This window comes from Camelina sativa, chromosome 19 (genome assembly GCF_030686135.1).
Source record: "Camelina sativa cultivar CO46 ecotype springtype chromosome 19, ASM3068613v1".
In the NCBI taxonomy this organism is placed as follows: domain Eukaryota; kingdom Viridiplantae; phylum Streptophyta; class Magnoliopsida; order Brassicales; family Brassicaceae; genus Camelina; species Camelina sativa.
Genome location: NC_141898.1, coordinates 8009962 through 8031931, shown reverse-complemented (window position 1 = coordinate 8031931; position 21970 = coordinate 8009962). Strand labels below are relative to the sequence as shown.

The 21970-nt window shown below is 36.3% G+C and overlaps 2 protein-coding genes, 2 non-coding genes and 1 pseudogene across 6 annotated transcripts; 2 read left to right on the top strand and 3 right to left on the bottom strand.

Moving 5' to 3' along the window:
• Positions 1 to 4343: 4343 nt before the first annotated feature.
• Positions 4344 to 5633, bottom strand: LOC104765553 (transcription factor bHLH147). Of its 3 annotated transcripts, none has more exons than XM_010489280.2 (2): positions 5481 to 5633; positions 4344 to 5383 (listed from the first exon to the last, which is right to left on the bottom strand). In XM_010489280.2, exon 2 carries the CDS (start codon positions 5344 to 5346, stop codon positions 4630 to 4632), a length of 717 nt encoding a protein of 238 aa, XP_010487582.2. In that variant the 5' UTR covers positions 5347 to 5383; positions 5481 to 5633; the 3' UTR covers positions 4344 to 4629. The 3 variants fall into 3 exon arrangements, with proteins under 3 accessions (XP_010487582.2, XP_010487581.2, XP_010487583.2); XM_010489279.2 differs by having other exon boundaries at positions 4344 to 5406; positions 5481 to 5627; XM_010489281.2 differs by having other exon boundaries at positions 4344 to 5353; positions 5481 to 5619.
• A 1283-nt stretch (positions 5634 to 6916) lies between these two features.
• Positions 6917 to 6993, top strand: LOC147920312 (small nucleolar RNA R66). Its single transcript, XR_015591987.1, has one exon. It is a non-coding gene; the product is annotated as a small nucleolar RNA R66 (small nucleolar RNA).
• Positions 6994 to 7072: 79 nt separating this feature from the next.
• Positions 7073 to 7165, top strand: LOC147920311 (small nucleolar RNA snoR118). The gene has a single exon (XR_015591998.1). It is a non-coding gene; the product is annotated as a small nucleolar RNA snoR118 (small nucleolar RNA).
• A 375-nt stretch (positions 7166 to 7540) lies between these two features.
• Positions 7541 to 10699, bottom strand: LOC104765552 (putative protein phosphatase 2C 42). The gene is made up of 4 exons (XM_010489278.3): positions 9951 to 10699; positions 9128 to 9495; positions 8352 to 8588; positions 7541 to 8111 (listed from the first exon to the last, which is right to left on the bottom strand). The coding sequence occupies exons 1-4, from the start codon at positions 10282 to 10284 to the stop codon at positions 7887 to 7889; spliced, it is 1164 nt and encodes a 387-aa protein (XP_010487580.2). The 5' UTR covers positions 10285 to 10699; the 3' UTR covers positions 7541 to 7886.
• A 9427-nt stretch (positions 10700 to 20126) lies between these two features.
• Positions 20127 to 20545, bottom strand: LOC147920310 (S-protein homolog 2 pseudogene; annotated as a pseudogene).
• Between the last annotated feature and the right edge of the window lie 1425 nt (positions 20546 to 21970).

Sequence of the window (21970 nt, the reverse complement as noted above, 5' to 3'; positions counted from 1 at the left end):
CATTGGTTTGGACAGTGGTATACTGGTATACGATAGACTGCGCATCATGTAGGAACTAAAACAGCCTTGATTATATATAACACACGATTTACCAATTACCATGAGATCCGCCATGATGTAGAAATCCTAAATGTTTGATTTTATTTTTTGATTAATCAATCATTTTTACAAGTTTCATACTTATAATGCAAAATAAACCAACGGAAAGGTGAATTTAGTAAATTTCTCTGTTGAATAACATGCGCACACAATTGAACCGAATATTTCCGTGCTTGGATTCAGACATTTAATTTAGCTATACTGATAAGTGATAAAGATGTCTTCTACATATAATACATATGATGTCTTATATATATATATATAGAGTTTTTTTTTATTTGTTTTAGGGCTTAGAAAAGAAAATCAAACATTTAGGATTTTTTATTTCTTTCAAAGTTACTTATGGGCATTGTTCCTGTTTAATCCGTATATTGATGTTTGTTGTTATATTCTATAGGAAATCTTATTAGTTATTATTTGAAAACTAGATTTGTGAGAAATACTTACATTGAGTGTCGTTTAATGTATATAAAGAATTTAAGATCTATCCTTACGAAAGACAAAAAAAAGAGTTCGTTCTAGCCTTCTTTTTTTCTCTGCCATAACCATCGAGATCTGCTCTCCCGGCAGCGCCGAACCCGATCGGTGTTGCTGGGACTTGGTTTCTTCATCTCTGTGGCCTCCTCTTTCTCTGTAGTCTACTCGCTTTCAGTTTCAGTCTTTCCGGAGATATGTTAAGATTCCATATCTCATCTCCGCCGTTGCATCAGCTTCAACCATCCTCTCCGCCTCCGCACCTGGCTACTCCCCTCGGTGAACCCTTTACATCGAGTCCTCACCGCTTTGGTATTGATCGAGAGATCCTCCAGTGTCCCTCTAGGCTCGGTTTCCGTCTATCTCACCACCCCCTTAAGCCGTCAATTATCACATCTTACCGCTCCTCGAATCCAAATCCTCTCACCAAGTACTTTGCTTGGCTGCAGCTGGACGGAAGCTCTGTCTTGACGCTGGCACCGGTGAACCACTTGACGAAGAAACCCTCCTCCTTGGTGGCCTCTGTTTCTCTCTCGGTAATCCTCTGTCCCAAGTCTATTCCCCAATCTTATATTCAAACCCTGGAAGATAGATTACGATGGTTAAACTATAAGTATAAGTCATCCCTGACCTGGTATTGTCTTAGACCCCATGACCTTAATTACATAATTAGCCCAAATCGATTAGTATCTTTGTATCCTGCTTGGTCAAGTCGAGTTACACTCGGTAGCAGATCCCTAGATGCTTCAGTTGTGGTTGAATCCTCCTTGAGTCAAGACCAATTAATTTGCTTGGTTTGGAAGCTTGCAGTGCAGCTCTTTGATAATGATGTTGATCTGCCAATCGGTTTATCTCTATTGTTGGCTCTCCCTGATCCTTTATCCTACATATTACCAATACCCCAACTGTTCCAGTGTCAACTTGTAACTAGGTCTAGTCTGAATTCCACTCTTCTCCTTTCTAGTCAATGGTCGCTTAGCTTAAGGATACCGCTAGTACGAAGACTGCTAGTGACTCTTAATCAGCATCTGTTGCTTTATTGGCCCAAGAGTCTGTTAAGAATCCTGTTACTAGAATCAATTAAGGATGACCCTCTAGAAGGAGATAGTTTGGGGAATCTTGGCATTATGATCCCACCTCTAAGGAGTGGGGGTTACCGATGCTTCACCAACTCTCTACCTATACTTTGCCTAAGCTCAAAGATCTTTAAACCGAAAATCAACTACTTCTTGAAGTTCCCTCATATTAGCTTGAAGACTAGTGGCATTATGACCCTCACTCCAAGGAGAAGTGGTTACCACAACCTCTTGAAGTCCTGTTCTAGCAACCTTGGACCAACAACTACGTTTGTAGTAACCGGTTATCAGAGCCTTAACACTCCTGCTCGACCCTTTGGCAACTCAGCTGTGCCAGTTTCATCTCCGCCCAGTTTTCGAAATCCCAAGACAGTGGCTCACTACTCCTTGGCCTTGTTCATGGAGTCTGCATCGGTTTGCCTTGATCTCACAAGTTCCATATTGCTCCTAAGCAGGTGGTTCACAGCTCTCAAGCTTTTCATATCGAATACCCTTATCTATTTCTGTACTTTTATTGTTCTATGCTTTGATTTAGCTTATCCTGTAATGTACCTTAAACTATCTTTATCATGTATGTTACTTTCTGCTTGAATGAAATGGTAACATCTCTTTGATCGAAAAAAAAAAGATCTATCATTACGTGGATTAAAATTTGTGTTGTTGTGACCGTCGGAAATATTGGTATCGGAAATATTGGTATCGCATAGGTTCTCGTGGTTGTTTCATTTCATACATGGTTAAAAATATATTGGTGGAGGTTATCTAAAAAATAATTGACTTCAGAAAATATATATTAAATCTATATATAGTGTAGCTGTGTATGACAATTAGACAAAGCAATACATTAAGAAAATTGTATTTTTTTTAAGTACATACGAATATTATATTTGTTTAGCTATAGTAGATTCGTTTATGAACTTTAATTAGTTTTATGGATGTAGTCTGAAGGCTGAACCTCAAGAAGAAGCTTTGTTATGAACTTAGAGGATCTCCAATTCATTTCTATTCTATTTTTTTTTATAAATATAGAAAAATATAGCAATTTATTTTAAAAGTAATTTTATTTCAACTCATCTTTATTCTCACATCTAAAATAGTGATTGCTATATTTTCCTCTATTTATGGAGAAAAAAAATAGATTTTTTATATATAAAAGAAAATATAGAAATATCTATTTTATAGATGGTCTTAGTTTTATGGATGTAGCATGTAGTTAATTTTTCAACTTTCTTTCACAAAATATGATTTCGGACGTTTTATTATTATATTCTTAAGTGTTTCTTTGTTTCTGAAATGCTTCTTTTCAAAATTACACTTCCATCTAAATTTATAATCATGAAAATGTATACAGTGTATCTAAACCGACAACTGAGTGACTTAAATAGTTGACAAACAAAAGTGATTGGAATAAAACCAATAAATAGTCTTTATTGACAATCAAATTAAAGAGGCTTAACAAAAAGCAGCTTAAAGGTCATAGTGACATTATTTATACACACGAAAAGAGTACTCTGCGACTACGCCAAAATCATTTAATCCATGTACTCTCTCCTCTTTTCTTGTTTGTTCGTCAAATATTTACTTTGATGAACACATGGTTGTCTTTTCTCTCGTAGTACTACGACTAATTTATACTACATGACTACATCAATTTTAAGATTAAACTCAAAATTAGGTTTCAGTACTTACCTCGAGCTACGCAAACATTGTAAGGCTAGTATATCACACACATTGCACGGTATTTATGCTAGTAAATACGCAATATTTTATTTTTCTTTAAATGTAGTCAAATTACACTGATACACAATTAACCCGAATTATCTTCTGAAGCATATGATATATTCAAAGATTTTTATTGTCTACCCAATTGAATGCACATCACATGTGCAACAAAAACATAAGTGTTGGGGTGGGGTTTAAGGGTTTTGTACAAGTAGTACTGAGAAAAGTTTGAGATAATGTAAAATCCCACATGACATGTGTCAGAAAACATTTATTTTCATGAATTTGCTTCTTATTTTTTTGGTATTACTATTCATTCCTCCAAAATACTAGTAACAGTTTCACCAAAATCAGTGCCTTTTGGCCGACCAAAAACAAAGAAGAAGATTTTAGTGCCTTTTTTCAACTTTTTATTTTTAATTTAGATTTCCCAGTAAATTTTTTTAGGAGTGTCAAAAAAAAAAAAAAAAAGTTGGCAAAAAATATAGAGTGATGCGATTTATCTCTCTATTTCAGTGTTCACCTTTTTTAACAGAAGAAGAAAAGAAATATACCCCGCTGCTCAGACTGGAGCATGTGAGTCACTCATCATCATGTTCATGTCTTTATGTCTTTCTCAACCATGTGATTGTGTTAAACTCTCTAGATTATTATTTTTTTTTAACCTTTTTCTGCATCTCCAAAATCTAACCACATTACCAAAATAAACCCAAATACCATATACAAAAGAAGAAACAAGCGTAATATTGTAAGTAGTGGTGTCATAACAAATCTTTTCAACAAAGAGAATTCAATCCCAATCAACCAAACCTAACTTACAAACATAACAAAACAAAAAAATTAAACTATATCATTGTTGCATTTGGCCTTATCATTAATTTCACCAAACACTTAAAAAAACCATTAAGTCATTACGTCTAGTTATCTTAACCATAAAGCATTGTAATCACAAACTCAAATGTGCTTCCACGATTATCAAGAAACTGAAAAATTTATTACGATTATCATTACAGAAACCAATCACTGTCCTGTTCTTTTTCCTTTTTCCGGCACTATTTTTGGTAAACATAGAGATTCAAGAAGGAACAAAAAAAAAAAAGGATATACATAAATGATGAAAATGGTAAATAAAAAAGTTGAATAAAAGTAAAAATATTCAAACACGACCAAACAATACAGTGAGATGAGAAGAATAATAATATGAAGAAAACAAAAACATTTAAAAAAGAAAAAAAAGGAAGAAGACAGTTTGGCCCAACTAACCAAGCATATGTGTATGTCCCCCATCATGACCTGGCGGCGGCGGCGGAGGAGAGGTGACGGCGGAGAGAATAGCAGTCATAGCACGAATCTGCATCTCCATGGCAGCAATATAATCAGTGGTTTCTTCTAAAACCACCGGTAAGGTCTGTTTACGGCAACCGGGAACTAACCGGCTCAGAACTTTCACTTTCCTCTGTACAGCTGGCAATCCTTTTGCCTTTAGCCTCAAAACCGTCGCTCTCTGTTTCTTCGACCTAATACTGATACTCCCGGTCGTCAACGTCGTCGTTTTCGTCGGAGACGGGTTCGGGATTCTCTGCCGTTTCTGTTTCCTGAATTTGAGTTTAACGGCTTTCGATAGTATCGCTCGACTCCAGAGTGTTTTACCTCTCGCCGCAACTGCTAAAGCTCTGGCCGCGACTTCGCGTACGGCTCTACCACCTCGTGGATTCGAAGACGACGATGACGACGTCGGTTGTTGACTGATTCGTAGCTCTCTTAGAGCACGGACTAGCTTCGTCGAGTAGATCTGTTGCTGTTTCTCCGATCTCCATTTCTCCAACGATGTTGATTGAGATGAATCAACCGATGATGGTTGAGATTTCTTCCTCCGCTTACGACGGGAGCGATCGGAACTAGAGGTCGTCGTCGTCGTCGTCGTTGTTGTTGTTGGTTGAGTAATCTGATTCGATACGGGAGATATAGACTCCATAAATCGCCTGATCAGATCAGAATCAAGAATTCCGAAACTGTTGGATCAGAATCAGAGGATCTGTTAAAGATTAATAGAGAGATGAAGAAACGGGAAAGAGGATTAGAGAGGATATTAAGGGGATTAATAATTACCTGTTTTGGGAGGAGAGAACGGAACGGGACGGAGAAGAGAGAGAGAGACGATGAGGTGTCAGGAAGGTTGTGGAAGGCAAAAAAGGGAGAGACGACGATTCCTTTTTTTTTTTTTTTTTTTTATTAGTATTAAATAAGAAAGGGAATGAAGAAGCAAAGAATCGCATTTTTATACACATGAACCAATTTTTTTTTTTTTTTTTTTTTTTTGTTTACTGTGGTTCCATTGCTTCTCTCCCATGTGATGTGCACTATCATTATGTTGATTAAATTATTGTTAAATCCTTACTTTATTGAGTTTATTCTAATAATAATAACAACAATAATAATAACACTCTCTATTTATAGCCAAATCATTTTATTTTGGGTGCTAATTAGCCGTTTTTATATGTTATATTATATTTGCGAAAAAAAATATATATATATGTTATATGATTTCACTGTCTTGTTTATAGATTAGATTCAAATTTGGTAGTGAGTGAGTGAATTGTAAACGATAAACAAAGAAAGTAAAAGATTATATTATAGTACTACACTTGTTATTTATACATCAACTTTATTTTTATTTTTTCTTTTGTTTACTGTTTTTTTATAAAAAAAGGTTTAATTGTAAACTATGAAAAAAACAATTTAAATGTATTATGTTAAAATTAAATTGAAGAATATCTGGTAGAAATTTATAGTTAAGATTTATGATGTAGTTGTAATACCTTTTTTTAATGAACTTTATTTTGATATATATATATATATATATTCTGTATAGCTTATTTTTGATTTTGATGAGAAAATAATAAAATTTTAGAATCTATATCTACATATTGAAAAGAAGAGTAAAGATCCATATTCTGTCAAATTTTATCTTCTCATTTCATTTTCAAAAGTTTTAAATCAGAATGCTTAAATGAAATTAGGAATGATGTTTTGATAAAGACACGGACCAAAAGATGATTTGCCAACTGGACATATACAAAGGATATGGGTTTTTTTTGTTCTCTGAGACAGAAGGCTTATAATGAAACAAAAAGCCCATTGGTCTACTATCAAGGCCCATTTTGTTTGATGTTTGCGGCTGAGAAAAAAAAAAACCCTAAAAACCTAAAATTCCTATGTATAAATACCAACACGTCCGGCAAAACCTAAAACAGTTCAGGTTTGCTGTGTTTGTGTTTTTTCTATGTTTGTGATCTTAAAAAGGGTTTTTTTTTTTAGCAAACTGATTGGATTCGCCTCTCAGATTGATTTTTCCTATAGAGTTTTCAGTATTTATGGGATGATTCTTTCATCTTTATTACTTAGAAGAGAGGCGATAGATTATTTTTGCAGGGGCGTTGAGTCGCTTCGCCTATGTTTTAACAGGCATAGCGAATAAGCTCGTGCTATATCTGTAATCATCTTTTTTGATTCGTTTTTTAAAAAAGTTCTTGTTATTAAAAGGATCCTATGATGGCATGAAATCTTTGAGACCTGATTTTATTATTGATGAAACGCTATAAGCATTTTTTACTCTGAGGATCCTAATTGTATTTTTGTCTGTTTTTTTTTTTTGTGTATTAAATTTGATTTTTTGAGTAATCTTTATAATGTAATGTGGGAAAGATGATGATTATGCACTGGGCTCTGAGAAGTTGATTGACATTCGGCTTCGTTTTGATGGATAATGCAGCCTATAAAGCTTTATCTGATTTCTCTTATTTCTTTAGTCTTTTTCTTTTGATATCTAGTTCGCAATAGTTATCGTGACAATATTCAAAACTTGAATTCGTATTTTTCAGTTATATCATCCAGAATCAAGTAGTACAAGGCAAATATTGAAGACATGAGCTCTCCAAGTCATATTCTAAACATCTCGAGAAAAGATCGGATCCTAAAATATTATTACATTGAAAACGATTAAAGGCTTTAGCCGAAGAAAGTAGTTTGTTGAAATTTGACTGTTTTAATTTGAAAACGAAAATTACCAACTTTACTGACGAGCAATCACAGTTGCCTACCGATGTGTGAGTGAGCAATTCTGATTAGGTACTTGATTTACAAAAACTAAAAGAATCAAAAACTTGATGTTACATAGAATGGTATTGTTACTTATATAACTCGACTATGTTACACAGTACAGACTTACAGTTACAGGTGTGATAAAAGAGATGAAAAACCAGAAAATACGGCATGAAGTCTTCTTTGACGAAAGGCTTGGTTGGTGGTAACTCATCAGGACAGAACTATGCAACGACTTGAAGAGAAACACCACAGTCAAACATTGCCGCTTAATACAAGAGAACTCATTACAATGTTTTCCAATTTTCCTTTTTGTTTTTTAGATGTTGCCCAGTTTTTTTTATTGCGTTCTAGGCAAAAAAAGTCATATAACCCAAGTAAGAAGAAACATTGTTGTAAAATGTTTTTTGCTTTTCAGTGTTCAAGAGCACTCCGTATAGAGACTTGCGAGTCTTGTGTTGTTGAGTTGAAGTGACCTCTGGATATGAGGTCATGATTCAAGAACACCACTATAACCGTGATGTCATCGTGAAAATGGCGCCTCACCTTCTTGTCAATCTTCCTTAGATCTGAATATCTCATCTCACGTTTCCTCGCTGCCTCGTGAAGAGCCGCCTTTATCAGTCTCTTTGCGCTTCCCTGAAGAGACACATTGCAACAAATCAATCATAAAACTTATCAGATCAAGACATGATCTTTTACTTGTAATAATCAGGGGATGTGTCTAAAACTAAACTCTCACTTGCACGGTAATCTAAAACTTATCCAGAACAAAAAAGCCATACGGATGTTTAATGAGGGGAGGAATATAACCAACACTAAGTACAAACTACTAATCATGGCAAGTCATCTGAGGGAGAAATCAAATCAGAAACTTACAGCGCGGGGATGGTTATGAACAATCTCAACTGCTTTTTCGTTTGTCAAATGTTCCCAAAGACCATCAGATGCAAAAATGAGAAACGAATCATTAGGGTGCAGAGGATGAGCGAGTATAGTCGGTGTTGCAGACATCAACGGTCTCTTCATTGGCTCTGCAAGTCTGAACTTTTGACTGATTGGCTCCTTGTTAAATTCGGGCCGCTTCATATACATGTCTCCTATAGACCTCGAAACCTAGATGAACATTAAATCAATGCTGATCACTAAAACAGGGAATGAACAGAAAATCCTAAGAGCTTTTGGTTAAGCTGATTAATTATTGGTAAATAGACACTACCAAGATGGTAAAGCCGTATGTTTAGCTTTTCTAGTGCGTATGTATGGAACTATGGAAGTTCATCATAAACCCTGCTCATAAACTACTTCACTACTTCATCATAAGGATTTGGACTTCTTAGATTCCTAATGGAATTTTTCTATAGCTTATATAAAAACGGGACATACCACTCAAATACTAAGAAAGAAAAATTAACCAATTTATCTCTTCCCAAAAGAGCATGAGAAGCCAGAGGTACAGCTCTAACCAAAAGTATGACTGACTAAATGAAAAAAAAGAAAGCACAGCAACGTGATCCATGTAGAGTGTCAGAGAAAGAAGGGAGAAAAACCAATGCAACACATTGAATCCTGCTATTCTGCAACCTAGTTATCCCTAATTTTGCGTCCTTATTTTTTTTTTTTGAGAAGCTAACAGAAAGAGAATGAGAAACTACCTGAATAATGCCCTTAACTCTCCAAACTCCATGCCTAAACACAACAATCTGCTGGTCATCAGGATGTAAGTCCTTAAGTTCCCAACGAATATCCTCGTTATTGGCATTGTGTTCAGTTGAGAGCTGGATAGCAGAGAGTCCGCCACAGTTGCCTTTCTTTCCAAGAACAACCCTTGAATCTCCAAGGCTTGCCACGAAAAGAGTATTCTGATATATCACTCCAACTAGACAACAAGTGCCAACAGTTGCCAAATTCGGTATCTCTTGCCACAGTTCTGAGACAATGGAAGCGAATCCTTCTTCAGTCGCATGAAAGGCTCTTTGTATAGTCTCTCTTGTCACAACTCCTTGCGTCTCCGCTGATATTTCTGCATAATCGTAAAGCCTGAGCAATCCCAACATAAGAGAGGCTCAACCTCTTTTTCATAAAATGTAGTACAGTACACTCCTAGGGACACACTCCACTTAACTAAATGCTTATGACAACAAAGCACAGCAAAGAACAATAAACACAGGATGAAGTTGTAAAAGTAAAAGACTAAAAATGGGCTAAAAGACTGTAGCTTTAAACTTGTATTAAGCAGCTTCAATGGGAAACCTAATTATATCCCCCAAAAGAGATTAAAAAGAAAGTCATAGTACCTAACTTTGTTGACCAATCACAATCTTCATCACTTGAACCCCAAAAAAACAAACTTTGAGAATTTAAGTCAACGGATTCATCTAAAATTATTATATGTAATTCCCACAAAAAAAAGACCCAAAGCTCTAAAAAAAAAAAAAAAAAAAAAAAAAATCAAGGAATCATCACGGTGGAACTCACGTCGGAAATGGTTAAAGAGATGATCGCAGACGTAACGAGCAGCTTCAGGACCACCATGACCATCGTAAACACCAACGAAAGTACCGAAATTACCGGATTCGATCTGGCTCTGATCTTCAAGAACCTGATTGGCTTGAATCACAGCCATGGAGAATTCGCCGCCGCAGTATCTACCGAGATCACGGAACCAAAGCAACCCGTCTTTGCCTTCAGCACCGCCGTTTCCACCACCACACTCACCACCACCACCACCCGATCCAGCCTCGGAATTATCGCAGATGTGCCCGAATGGCTTGAAGCAGAGAGAAAACAGATTCATCAATGAACCTGACATTCAACATCTCTCGAAAACCCCCCCCCTAAACTCCTCTCAGAACCGTAAAGATTCAATTGGGGATTTTTTTTTTTTAAGGGTTTCGATTCAAAATTGAAAGGGTTAAAGGATTTGGATATAGATCGGGGGGAGGGAGGGAGAATGATGATGGGAGAGAAAGAGAGAGAGAAAGAGAGAAAACCCTAGGTCTTAATGGAAGGGAAGATGCGTAGGATAAGATGTAAGGCGTAGGATAAGAATGGAGGCGTAAGTTAGAAGAAGAAGAAGACGGACGTGTCTTGTCCGGTCGTAGAGGAACAAAGAAATTCTCGCTTGTAATTTTTTGTCTGATGACGAGAGAGCGATCTTTCTTAGCTGTCCCGACCATTTCCTTAACCCCCTATTTACAACTGTTACTGTTACTGTTACCTTATCCCCTCCAAACAAAAATAAAAATAAAAACTATAGTTTATAAAAAGTTTCATAAAAATACAAAATATTCACATGATTTCAATGTGTGTTTCTTCTGTATCTAATAAGAGTATTTTATTTTTGATCAATATTTCAAGTAAAAAATCTTCGCCATTCTCATATTTTCGAAGTATATGGTTTCACTTCCACTACTCAATATAAAAGCCTTCCCATGCGAAGGGGACTAGTTTATTCCCAATCCCCCATTCACCCAATATGCGTTTTAACTATGACATTGCTTCTTTCGACATTGGACTAATTTTTAAAAAGCCTATGGAATGTACGTGTTATATCACTTTTTTTTTTATCAACATTAAGATTGAAATTGAATTGAATACACCTCAGAATTATATTTTAAATAAATGTTTTCCTTATATTGTAGTACGTAAATGTATCTTCGTACTGATTTAATTGAAACTGTTGAGAGAATGTCTTGTCTATCATTACAAAGAGTAGAATACATATTTATACAAGAACAAGAACAGATGACTAGCCTCTAGGTTAAGTATAATAAGAATGTTTCTAATATGTTACAAATCAAATATTCAATAATAAAGGAGAATCCTTTCCATATCTCTTACATGCCCCTTCAAGATCGAGGAGCTTGAGCTACTCCAATCTTGTCACGTAATTCCAAGAACCGTGGACGAGGAAGTGGCTTGGTTAATGCATCGGCGAGCTGATCTTTGGTGTGAACGTGAGCAACCCGTAGGGTACCTTGTTGTATCTGACCACGAATGAAGTGATAATTAACAACAATGTGTTTCATCCGAGAGTGGAAAACTGGATTGAAACAGAGGAATGTGGCACCTATATTATCACAATAGACAACCGGTTTTGTAGGTAAGGTGATGCCAAGCTCGCAGTTTTGTAGGTAAGGTGATGCCAAACTCGGTGAGAACATTACAGACCCAACTTATTTCGGCTGCAATATTTGCCACAGCTCGATACTCTGCTTCTGTGGAGGAACGAGCAACTCCGTGTTGTTTCTTTGCAGTCCACGAAACAGGATGGCTACCAATGTAGATGATGTAGGCATTGGTTGACGTGTAGTCGTCCGAGTCTCCAGCCCAGTTGGCGTCCGAGAAGGCATGACTACCGAGGGAATTTTTGGCAGAGAAGAAGATGCCATGCGTGGGAGTTCCAGCCAGGTATCAAAGTATCTTCTTGGCTGCTTGCCAGTATTCGTGAGTGGGTTTATGCATAAATTGTGACAGACGATTTACAGCATAAGCGATGTCCAACCTTGTAAATACTAAGTACTGTAAACTTCCCACGAGTTTGCGATAACTAGTCGGATCCTTGAGAGCAGTGCCGGGGGTTAAGGAGAGCTTCGGGTGAGATGCCATAGGTGTGTTGACCGGTTTAGCATTTTGCATATTATATCGATGAAGGAGATCAACAATGTACTTCCGTTGACATAAGTGTAGACCTTGATCCGTTCGATATGCTTCGAGACCAAGAAAATAATTGAAATCTTCCGGGTCTTTGACAAAGAACCTATCTGCGAGTTGTGTAAGTATCTTGGTGATCCTTTCTTTGCTGCTTCCTGTAACCAAGATATCATCTACATACACCAATAAATAGATGTAGTGTGGACCTTGCTTAAGAACAAACAGAGAAGTATCCGAGAGAGAGTTGTTGAATCCAATGCTTATCAAGAATGTTTTCAGCTCAGTGTACCAGGCCCGAGGAGCCTGCTTGAGACCGTAGATCCCTTTGCATACCCTGCAGACATGAGATGGTTTGTCCGAGTCGATGAATCCTGGAGGCTGTTCCATGTAAACCTCTTCATTAAGTGTGCCCTGAAGAAATGCATTGTTAACATCAAGCTGTTGTATTGGCCATGCCTTGGAGACTGCAATGTCAAGGACCATGCGAATGGTGGTGGATTTTATGATAGGACTGAATGTGTCAGTATAATCTCGACCATATTCTTGACTGTAACCCTTGGCGACTAAGCGAGCTTTGCACCTGTGATGAGTTCCATTTGAATGAAATTTGTTTTTGTAAAGCCCCTTACAGCCAATGACATTGTGATGTGGTTGTCGAGGAACCAAGTCCATTGTGCCATTCCGAGCAAATGCATCAATTTCATCTGACATCACTCATCTCCATCTTTTATTTTTTAATGCATCAATTGGTTCACGGTCTGAGGTTCTAGGGGAATGGGAGGAGAGATTCGCATGGAGAGGTTGTATTTGAGATTGGGTTTGACAATGTTGTTTTTCCGGCGGGTTTGCATCTGGTGATTATTTTGGGGAGGTGGTGTGCCGTCAGAAGAAGACGACGAAGGGAGTGGATTGGGTTGGATAGAGGTTGGTTGAGAGGTGGAGGACGACGATGATGGCTGAGTTTCAGGGGAAATAGAGGAAGAAGCATTAGACGAGGGGGTGGTTGAGAGGCTTGGGGAAGAAGATGTTTCAGTTTGGGTTTGATTCGATGGGCTTGGAGTGGGAGATGGGCTTTGTGGTTGTGGATTTGTTGTTGGGATTACTTCTTGTGGGCTTCGAGAATCAGATAAGGGTAACAAAGGAGAAACAGAGGAGCGTACCTGTGATGATGCTGCCACGGTATCTGTGGAACGGTGACCAGCTGGAGAAGCCGACGGGTCGTGACGGTTAGTGATCGTGATCGCGGGTGTCGGCGGGAGCTGTACAAATGGCCGAAGGACATGAATTTTGGTGACGGCAAGGGTGGGTATTGTTGACGATATTGAGGCAGCTGGTGGTGAAGGATGAATTGTTTGAAATGGGTAGATTTGCTCATCGAATTTGACATGGCGAGACGTGTATATGCGACCGGAGCTAGGCTGGAGGCAAAAATAGGCACTCTGAGTCGGGGAGTAACCGATGAAGACACACTAAGTGGACCTATCTTCGAGTTTGTTGGTGTTGTACGGGCGAAGCATAAGCAGCCAAACGCACGAAGCTTCGTGTAGTTATGAGCAGTGTTGAAGAGCTTCTGGAATGGTGATGTCATAGCAATGACTGGAGTTGGCATCCGGTTTATGAGGTATATGGCAGCAGCGAAGGCGAACGTCCAATAAGTTTTTGGGATACCCGCGTGAGAGAGAAGAGTTAACCCAGTTTCAACAATATGTCTGTGCTTCCGTTCGGAGACTTAATTGTGTTCAGGGGTGTGAGGTGGAGAGGTTAAGTGAGAGATGCCAGCGGTCATGAGAAAAGAACTGAGTGCAATAAACTCTCCACCATTGTCAGTGTAGAGTGTACTAATCTTGGTGTTAAATCGGTTTTCGACAAGAGCTTTGAAAGGTATGAAAGTTTCACGAACTTGTGACTTTGTTTTGAGAGGGTATATCCACGTGTACCGTGTGTAGTGATCAATGAAGACAACATAATATTTGTAGTTGTCGATTGAGGTAATGGGGGATGACCAAACATCTGAGAAAATGTATTCTAGAGGTATGGTGGAAACAATTGTTGATTCAGAGAAAGGTAGGTTATGAGCTTTATTAATGGAGCAATCTGGACATAATGACGAAGATGTTACAGATTGCGAGCAAGGAAGAGAAAAAAGAGAAAGAACATTTTTCAGAATAGAAAGAGAGGGATGTCCTAAGCGATGATGCCAATCGGACATAGAAGGTTTTGATATGGTTGTGGCAAAGAAAGAGGTGATGGTGGAGGTGGATAGTGGCAATTCATACAGCTCATCCTTGGTCTTGCCGCGGATTAATGGGACACCCGAGAACAGATCCTTCACCTGAAAATACGCAGGAAATAATTCCACAGAGACCTTGTTAGCATTACACAGGCGGTAAAGAGATATGAGATTTTTGCTAATGTGGGGAACACATAAAACATTTGTTAAATATAAAGGTTTAGCAGATGAGGTAGAAGAGGGTAGGAATAGTGAACCAATGTGCGTTATAGGGATACCCGTACCGTCGCCAAGAAGAACACTGTCGTTGCCGCTGTATGGTTGATGGAGAGAGAGATTTTGCAGATCACTTGTCATTTGGTGAGTCGCACCACTGTCCATGACCCATGGACTTGCATTGGACGAGTTTCCCATGACCAAATTTGCCCGTGGTTGCCAGGGACGGAACTGCGGAGTCATTTGATTATTGAAACCGTCATGTTGTTGTGAGAGTTGCGGACAACGTTTAGCACTGTGGCCGTACACACCACATAGTTGACAGCGACCTTGGTATCCTCTGCTCATCCGGTTGTCATGTTTGTGAGGAGAGTACTGCTGAGAGCTGTTGTTTTGCCAAGATTGAGAGGAGCGGTGATTCTGTTTACCTTGGTATGAGCGGTGATTCTGTTTGCCTTGGTAGGATTGAGAGGTAGCAATATTGGCAGAGACCGGTGCAGATGTGGGCACGGAGGCAGAGGTGGCTATTAATTTGGCTTCCTTGTTGAGCAGTTTCTCATGGATCTTGGTAAGAGACGGAGGTGTATCCCTGCCTTCCATTTGATCAACGACCGATTTGTACTCCTCAGGGAGACCATCAAGGACGAACTCAATCTGAGCCTCTGGTTCAATCGGTTTGCCAAGGAGAGCTAGCAGATCAAAACGAGTGGTTAACCCCTGAAGATAAACATCAATGGACTTATCGTCTTTTGTGTAGTGTTTTAGCTGAATCCGAAGTTGTTGGACATGACCCCAACTTGGGTTGGCATAAGTGGCAAAGATCTTCTTCCACATTTTTGCAGAGGTTGTAGTTTTGGAAGCTACAGACTAGATTGAAGAGGAGAGGGTGTCGAGGATGCCACTGTAAATAAGTTTGTCTTGACGGCGCCATTTGCTGTATTCAGGGTTCGAGGTGGTCTGATCACCAGTGGTGATGGTTGGATCAGGCGGAATCGATGAACCATCAATATAGCCCGCAAGGTCGTAACCATCAAGGAGAGAGTGAATTTGAAGGCTCCAGGTCATGTAGTTGACGGCAGTAAGCTTAGTGATATTCATCATATTGATATTAAGGAGAGAGGGGTGGTGTCAACAGCTTCAGAAACATCCATGACTAGAGGAAAGCGGAAGGATAGTCTAGAAGATACGAAAGAAAGAGAGAAACCAAGAGAAGAAACATATAGGAGAAAAGGTGAGAGGCGGCTAAAAAAAAATTAGGCTCTTGATACCATGTTAAGAGAATGTCTTGTCTATCATTACAAAGAGTAGAATACATATTTATACAAGAACATAGGAGTAGCCTCTAGGTTAAGTATAATAAGAATGTTCCTAATATGTTACAAATCAAATATTCAATAATAAAGGAGAATCCTTTTCATATCTCTTACAGAAACTAGGTATTAACCCACGTTAAACCGTGTGCTGAACATTTTATTTAAATTAAATTTGAAATAGTTTTTTTTGTTATATTGTTATTTATTATTAGCAATTCATTCAGCCTACTTACAATCAGATAATTGCTGTAGAAATTATTGCCAAAAAAATCTGTAAAAATTTTAGCTGTTTAATTGAATGGATATTTCTTAATATCTTATTTTTAATACACTAATTTTTTTTATCCTAGTTAAATTGTTTTAATTATTCTTAAGGATCCTAACTATTTTTTTTACTATTTCTAATGGCATTTTAATGTAATTATTTTTTACACTTTTAATGTTATTTTTATAAATGTACTTCTCAATTAATATAGTAGGATACATCTTAACGTATATAGCACCACTGGTATTGAATATAGTAGAATGAGTTCTGAATTGAGTGAGTTCAGTCTCCAAGATCGATTAAACTGATGTTGTCATCCTTTTTTTTTTATGTGGCCATAGTAAATAGTGTGTGTGGGATTCATTCGATCAATTAATTTGCTCTCTATTTTTTTCTTAATATATAACTAATGTTCTCTATTAGACTATTACTCTATATAACAATTTTCATATGATAAAAAAGATATGTAAATGTAATTATGAAAGAAATAAGCTCGTTTCACTTTACAATATTATTAATATATTTTTTATTATTTTGCTCCAAAAAAATTTCGATATCCTAATGTTCCAAGGAAAACAAAAATCATAGATGATGACCGTCTTATTTTTTTTTTTTCTATGTTTGTAGATATCAAAATAATGAATTTCGTTTTCCCAACTAAACTTACAAAAAAACAAAGTCCAGCCGAAAATATTCGGTTTAAATCCAAACGACCACGATCTACCTGGTGCTAAACTCCGGTATCCAAGATCATCGTCCTTTGATTTGCAATGGTACCGTAGCGTCGTTGAACTACCTCCAAGATGGCAAGATCATTACGAATCACCACTGTCGTCGTTTTCTGGGCTCGAGATATAGTTGCACTTACGAGCATAGTCATCACAAAGAACGTTAAGAATGTTTTCGTACCACCACCCATGATGATTCGTCCAATATATATTTTGTTTGTTTGTTAATATCGAAGTTTATGTTGATGATGACTAACTTCAACAAAACTTATAAGTTAGTATTGATACTGTAATAATCTTTCATTATATTTCCGTAACATGTTAAATCAACACTTTACTCTTTTGACCATACACTTTCCCAAATTAAATTCTATGCATAGTTTTTTTTTACCATAATTTTTTTCATTTGACCATAAACTTATAATTTATTTTTAATTATTTATATTCATACCTGTAGAACACATATTACCCTGTTGTCAAAAAAAAAAAAAACACATATTACCCTTGACTCTTGAATGTCCTGTTCTTTCTTTGGTTTTTTTTTTAATAATAATTTTGCTGTTATTGACAAAAATTAGTTACACAATTGCTCCAACAGAATAAACAATTATTGGCCACAGAAAGATTAAAGAAAAGTACAGTATATGTTTTCACTTCCACTACTCGATGATAAAAGCCTTCCCACGCGGGGACTAGTATATTCCCATTCACGGTTCACCCAACATGCGTTTAACTTTGATAGGTTGTTATGTCCGAATCTATTTACCGCTAGATCCTGCACTACGTTTTGACTCACTCAGTTTCGGACTCATGAAATTGGACTGGAATCGATATGCGTTTGTTGTTATCACTAAGACACATACTGTATGTGTAATCTACAATATGGAATGGGACTCTAATTTTATAAAGCCTATGAATTCATCGGACACGTCATTGGTGGAAACCATTAACAAAGACCCGAGTTTTCTTATTATATTGGCCACACTATACACATCACACATATGTTTTATCGACATTACGATTAAGCTAACGGACAACATATACTAGAGCATTACCATTATGCAGCATAAGGATTAAGGTGCATAAGCTGTATGTTCTGATTAATATAACACATTTAGTTGATTGGTATAACAGTGGAGTATTAGATATTATATTTATATTTAATATATGATAGTAATTATAAAAATATAATTTAAATGTGTTTCATTAAAAAATTAATTATCATTCATTGCTATATAATTTAAAAAAAAATATATTTTACATCTAATAAAATTTAGAAATTGTTATATATATAAATGTGTAATTTTATAAATTTTACTAGGTTTTACCCGTGGTACACCACAGGTCTATTATTTTGTTGATATATATATTGTTAACCGTTGTAGGTAGAGTTTTGTAGAAATTCTTGATTCGCAAGTTGAGAATATACATTTTACGATTTGTTAGTTATGATTTAGGAATGAATGATCTGTTATATTCTTATTATGATTCTCAATTGATATTATCGGATTAATAGTATACATTTAAAGCTAATGAGATCTTACCAAATATGTAATCGTTTATTAAACGCAAATTAGATATTTCCTAAGATGTATTCATCTTAAATTAGTTGCTATATTATAGGGATGCAATTAAGAGGATGTGATTACATAAATTGGGTTATCAATTCTTTTTGTCAAACTCGGTCCTAAAAATTCGACATGCAAATTAGATATTTTCTAAGATACAATGAGCATTAATTGGCATTAATTGTATGTAATAAGTATGTTATGAATTAAAAACTAGCCCAAAATATTCGGCAATCTTAAGGAGGATCCGGATCATTGAATCGATTATAATTTTAGTTAAAAACCTGACCCGAAGTTGGCAAAAAGTGATGACACCCTAATGAACTCTAAAAATGTATTCCGAGCTCTATATGTGGATATACTTGTTTGGTTACAAATATCCTAAGATAATTTTTAATATATATATCCGTTTATAAAAATTCAAATCACATTATATGCTGAAAAAAATCTAAAATTTTATTAACTTTATGTATTGAATAGTGATTAAAATAATTAAATATAAGATTAAATAAAAATAAAAGGAGAATTATATTTTAATCTAACATATTTATTTAAATTATATAGATATATTTTAGGAAATTAATATTATCAAATAAGGAAATGATTGTGTTTGGTTGTAAGGATTGTAGAGAATTTAGTTGAGACTTGTTTGGATACAAAGATAATAGAGAATGGCACAAAAATGTACTTCTAAAGTGTTAAGATAGATATATATATAAATGTGTAATTTAATAATTTTAATTATATATATCTATAATGTAACACATTAACTACAAATAATTAATATATATTATAATTTTTTATAAAAGTTTATATCTATATTTACATTTTTAATTTCAATAAATTTTTAATATATATATAATATAACACAGTAAACTATAATAAAACAATAATATATAATATAAATGTTATATCCACATTAATATTTTAATGTAATAAATAAATTATTATATTATTTTAAATAATAACATTAAGTAGTTTCTCATATATATTATCTTATAACAAATAAATTTATCTTTTATGAAATCATAATTTTCTATTTTTACAAAATAAATTAATTATTTAAAATAATTTTAATATATATTAATATTTTAGAGTTAAATGTATGGGAAATGCTTCAAATGAGAGCATACAGGAAGAGAGCATGTGGGAGCATATGCAGCTTCTAAATGCTCCCTTATATGCTATCCTAATAAATATTGATTGGATGATAAAATTAAAAAAGCTTGTTCTGCTCTTCCAATGAAGACCTAAATAGACGTGAGAATGATTTGAACAAACCTTTGCCTTGTACGTAATTTAATGTGTCCACGTACTGTTTTAATTGAAATACATCTTAACCTATATTATATAGCACAACCGATGCCCGAAGAATAAGTTTATCGTATGAGAGTCCTGAGTTCAGTCTGGAGATCGATTTTTTTTTTTTTTTGGTTGTCGTCCGGAGATCGATTAAAGTGATATTTACATTTGTTTTTTTTTCTGTTGTAATATTAGTAAATAGTAACTTGTTCTCTGTTTAGAATGTTTTTTTTATATAGCTGAACTTTAGTCCATTAATGTATGCTAAAAAAAACAACGGTATGTGAATTGTAAGTATGAAAATGAAAGAGAAAAGCTCGTTGTAGTTCTAACATTATACGTTACAATGTTTTGTTATTTTTGCTCCAAAATTTTTTTATGTCCATGGAAAACAAAGATCAAAGAAGTTGGGCGTCTTGTTGATAAGCTTGCAAGGTCCTTGCTTCCGTATTTTCCATTCGCATCTTCTGCATCCAAACTCTTTATACTCTTTGTCTCTACCCTGTTTGTAGATATCAAAATAATGACTTCCATTTTCCCAACTGAACTTACAGAAAAACAAAGTCCGGCCGAATATATCCGGTTTAAATCCAAACGACCACGATTCACCTGGTGCTAAAGTCCCGAAACCAAGATCATTATCCCCTGATTTGCAATGGTGCCCTAGCGTCAAACCACCTTCAAGATCATTACGAATCACCACTGTCGTCGTTTTCTGTGCTCGAGATGTAGTTGCACTTATGAAGATAATAATTACAAAGAAAGCTAAGAATGCTTTCATACCACCCATGATGATTCGTCCAATTTTTTTATTTTATTTTTGTCAATCGAAGTTTATGTTGATGATTACTTCAGTCAAACTTATAATGTAGTGTTGATATTGTAATAATCTTTTATTTAATATATGTTTAATCAGCACTTTACTCTTTTAACCGGACACTTTCCAAATTAAAATATATGCATAGTCTTTGTTCCCATAAAGTTTATAATTTGATCCATATTATTTGGACAGAGATATACGAATTCCTTGTTCCGCAGTTTTGTCAAATTGAGTCGTATCCCTATAATTAATATACAAGTTTCCATATATTCATTACTTTTTCTTTGGGTAGGGGACGGGGGTGTTACCCCATCATTTATTCAAAAACAAAAACAAACGCATACAAAATAACTCTCTTTGGGCGTGCAGTCCCAGTCGCATCCTCACTCAAAATCGAACCAACATCAGCAGGAGCTGAGGAAAAAATGAAATTCTAACGGCAATATAAATGCATAGTTAGCTAACCCATCAGCCAAAGGGTTAGCCTCTTTATATAAATGAGTAATTTGGACTATCCAGTCCCTAGCGATAAAACCATGGCACAAGCGTACTAGGAAAGACAGTGGGTGCAATTCCCCTATCCCTGTCTTGAGAAAACCAATCACGTTCTCAAAATCAACTTCCAATTCCACCCGCGTTAACCGCTTCTCCCATGTCATAACCAAACCATAGTACACACCCCATAATTCTGCAAGAGGTGCAGTACATCAGCCAGTGTTTAAGGCAAATCCTCCACACCATTCCTCCTCTAAATTTCGTAACACATCTCCTGCAGCAGCTAGACCCGGGTTATCTCGTGATGCGCCATCCGTGTTCACCTTCATCCAGCCCCGAGACGGAGCAGACCATCCAATTAGTCTCTCCACACGGACCACCTGACCCGACTGTCTCATCCATATATTCATGACTTTTTTTTATCAAAAAAATCGAAACAGATTAGCTCAAACGAGCCAATTGGGAGGGGAATGGTTTACATAAGTAACTACATGCGGTTGGGTACGAACTTGTCGCGCTAGTCGATCCGCAAGAACATTTGCATTCCTTGATATCAAAGTCAACGAGAAACTTCTGAATTCTTCCATATCCACCGTGATGTCGTTGAGGTAAGCTGAGAAGGCTGGTCAGTCTGAGGGTGAAGACACCATCTTCACCAAATCTGAGCAGTCTGTGTAGAAAACCACATCCCTGAAATCATGTCCTATCATACATCGCAGGGCCCAAACGAAAGCTTCGACCTCAGCATGAAGAGGGGAAAGACTTCACCGAAAATTCGAAGCGCCCATGAGCGGGGAGGTTCCTGAGCTGACTTACACACCCAGCCTGCACCTGCAAAATTGTATGTATCTTTCCAAGAGCCATCAACAAAACAACGGTAGCCGGTAAAAACTGTAGGGAGGGAA

Bases quoted from the DNA above. Each gene is read 5' to 3' on its own strand.
- LOC104765552 (XM_010489278.3), bottom strand. From the start codon at position 10,284: ATGTCAGGTTCATTGATGAATCTGTTTTCTCTCTGCTTCAAGCCATTC. The intron at 8,589-9,127 runs GTAGTTTCTCAT...ATGTTCATCTAG, and splicing joins GAGTTAAGGGCATTATTCAG to GTTTCGAGGTCTATAGGAGA. The intron at 8,112-8,351 runs GTAAGTTTCTGA...GTGTCTCTTCAG, and splicing joins TTCATAACCATCCCCGCGCT to GGAAGCGCAAAGAGACTGAT.
- LOC104765553 (XM_010489280.2), bottom strand. From the start codon at position 5,346: ATGGAGTCTATATCTCCCGTATCGAATCAGATTACTCAACCAACAACA.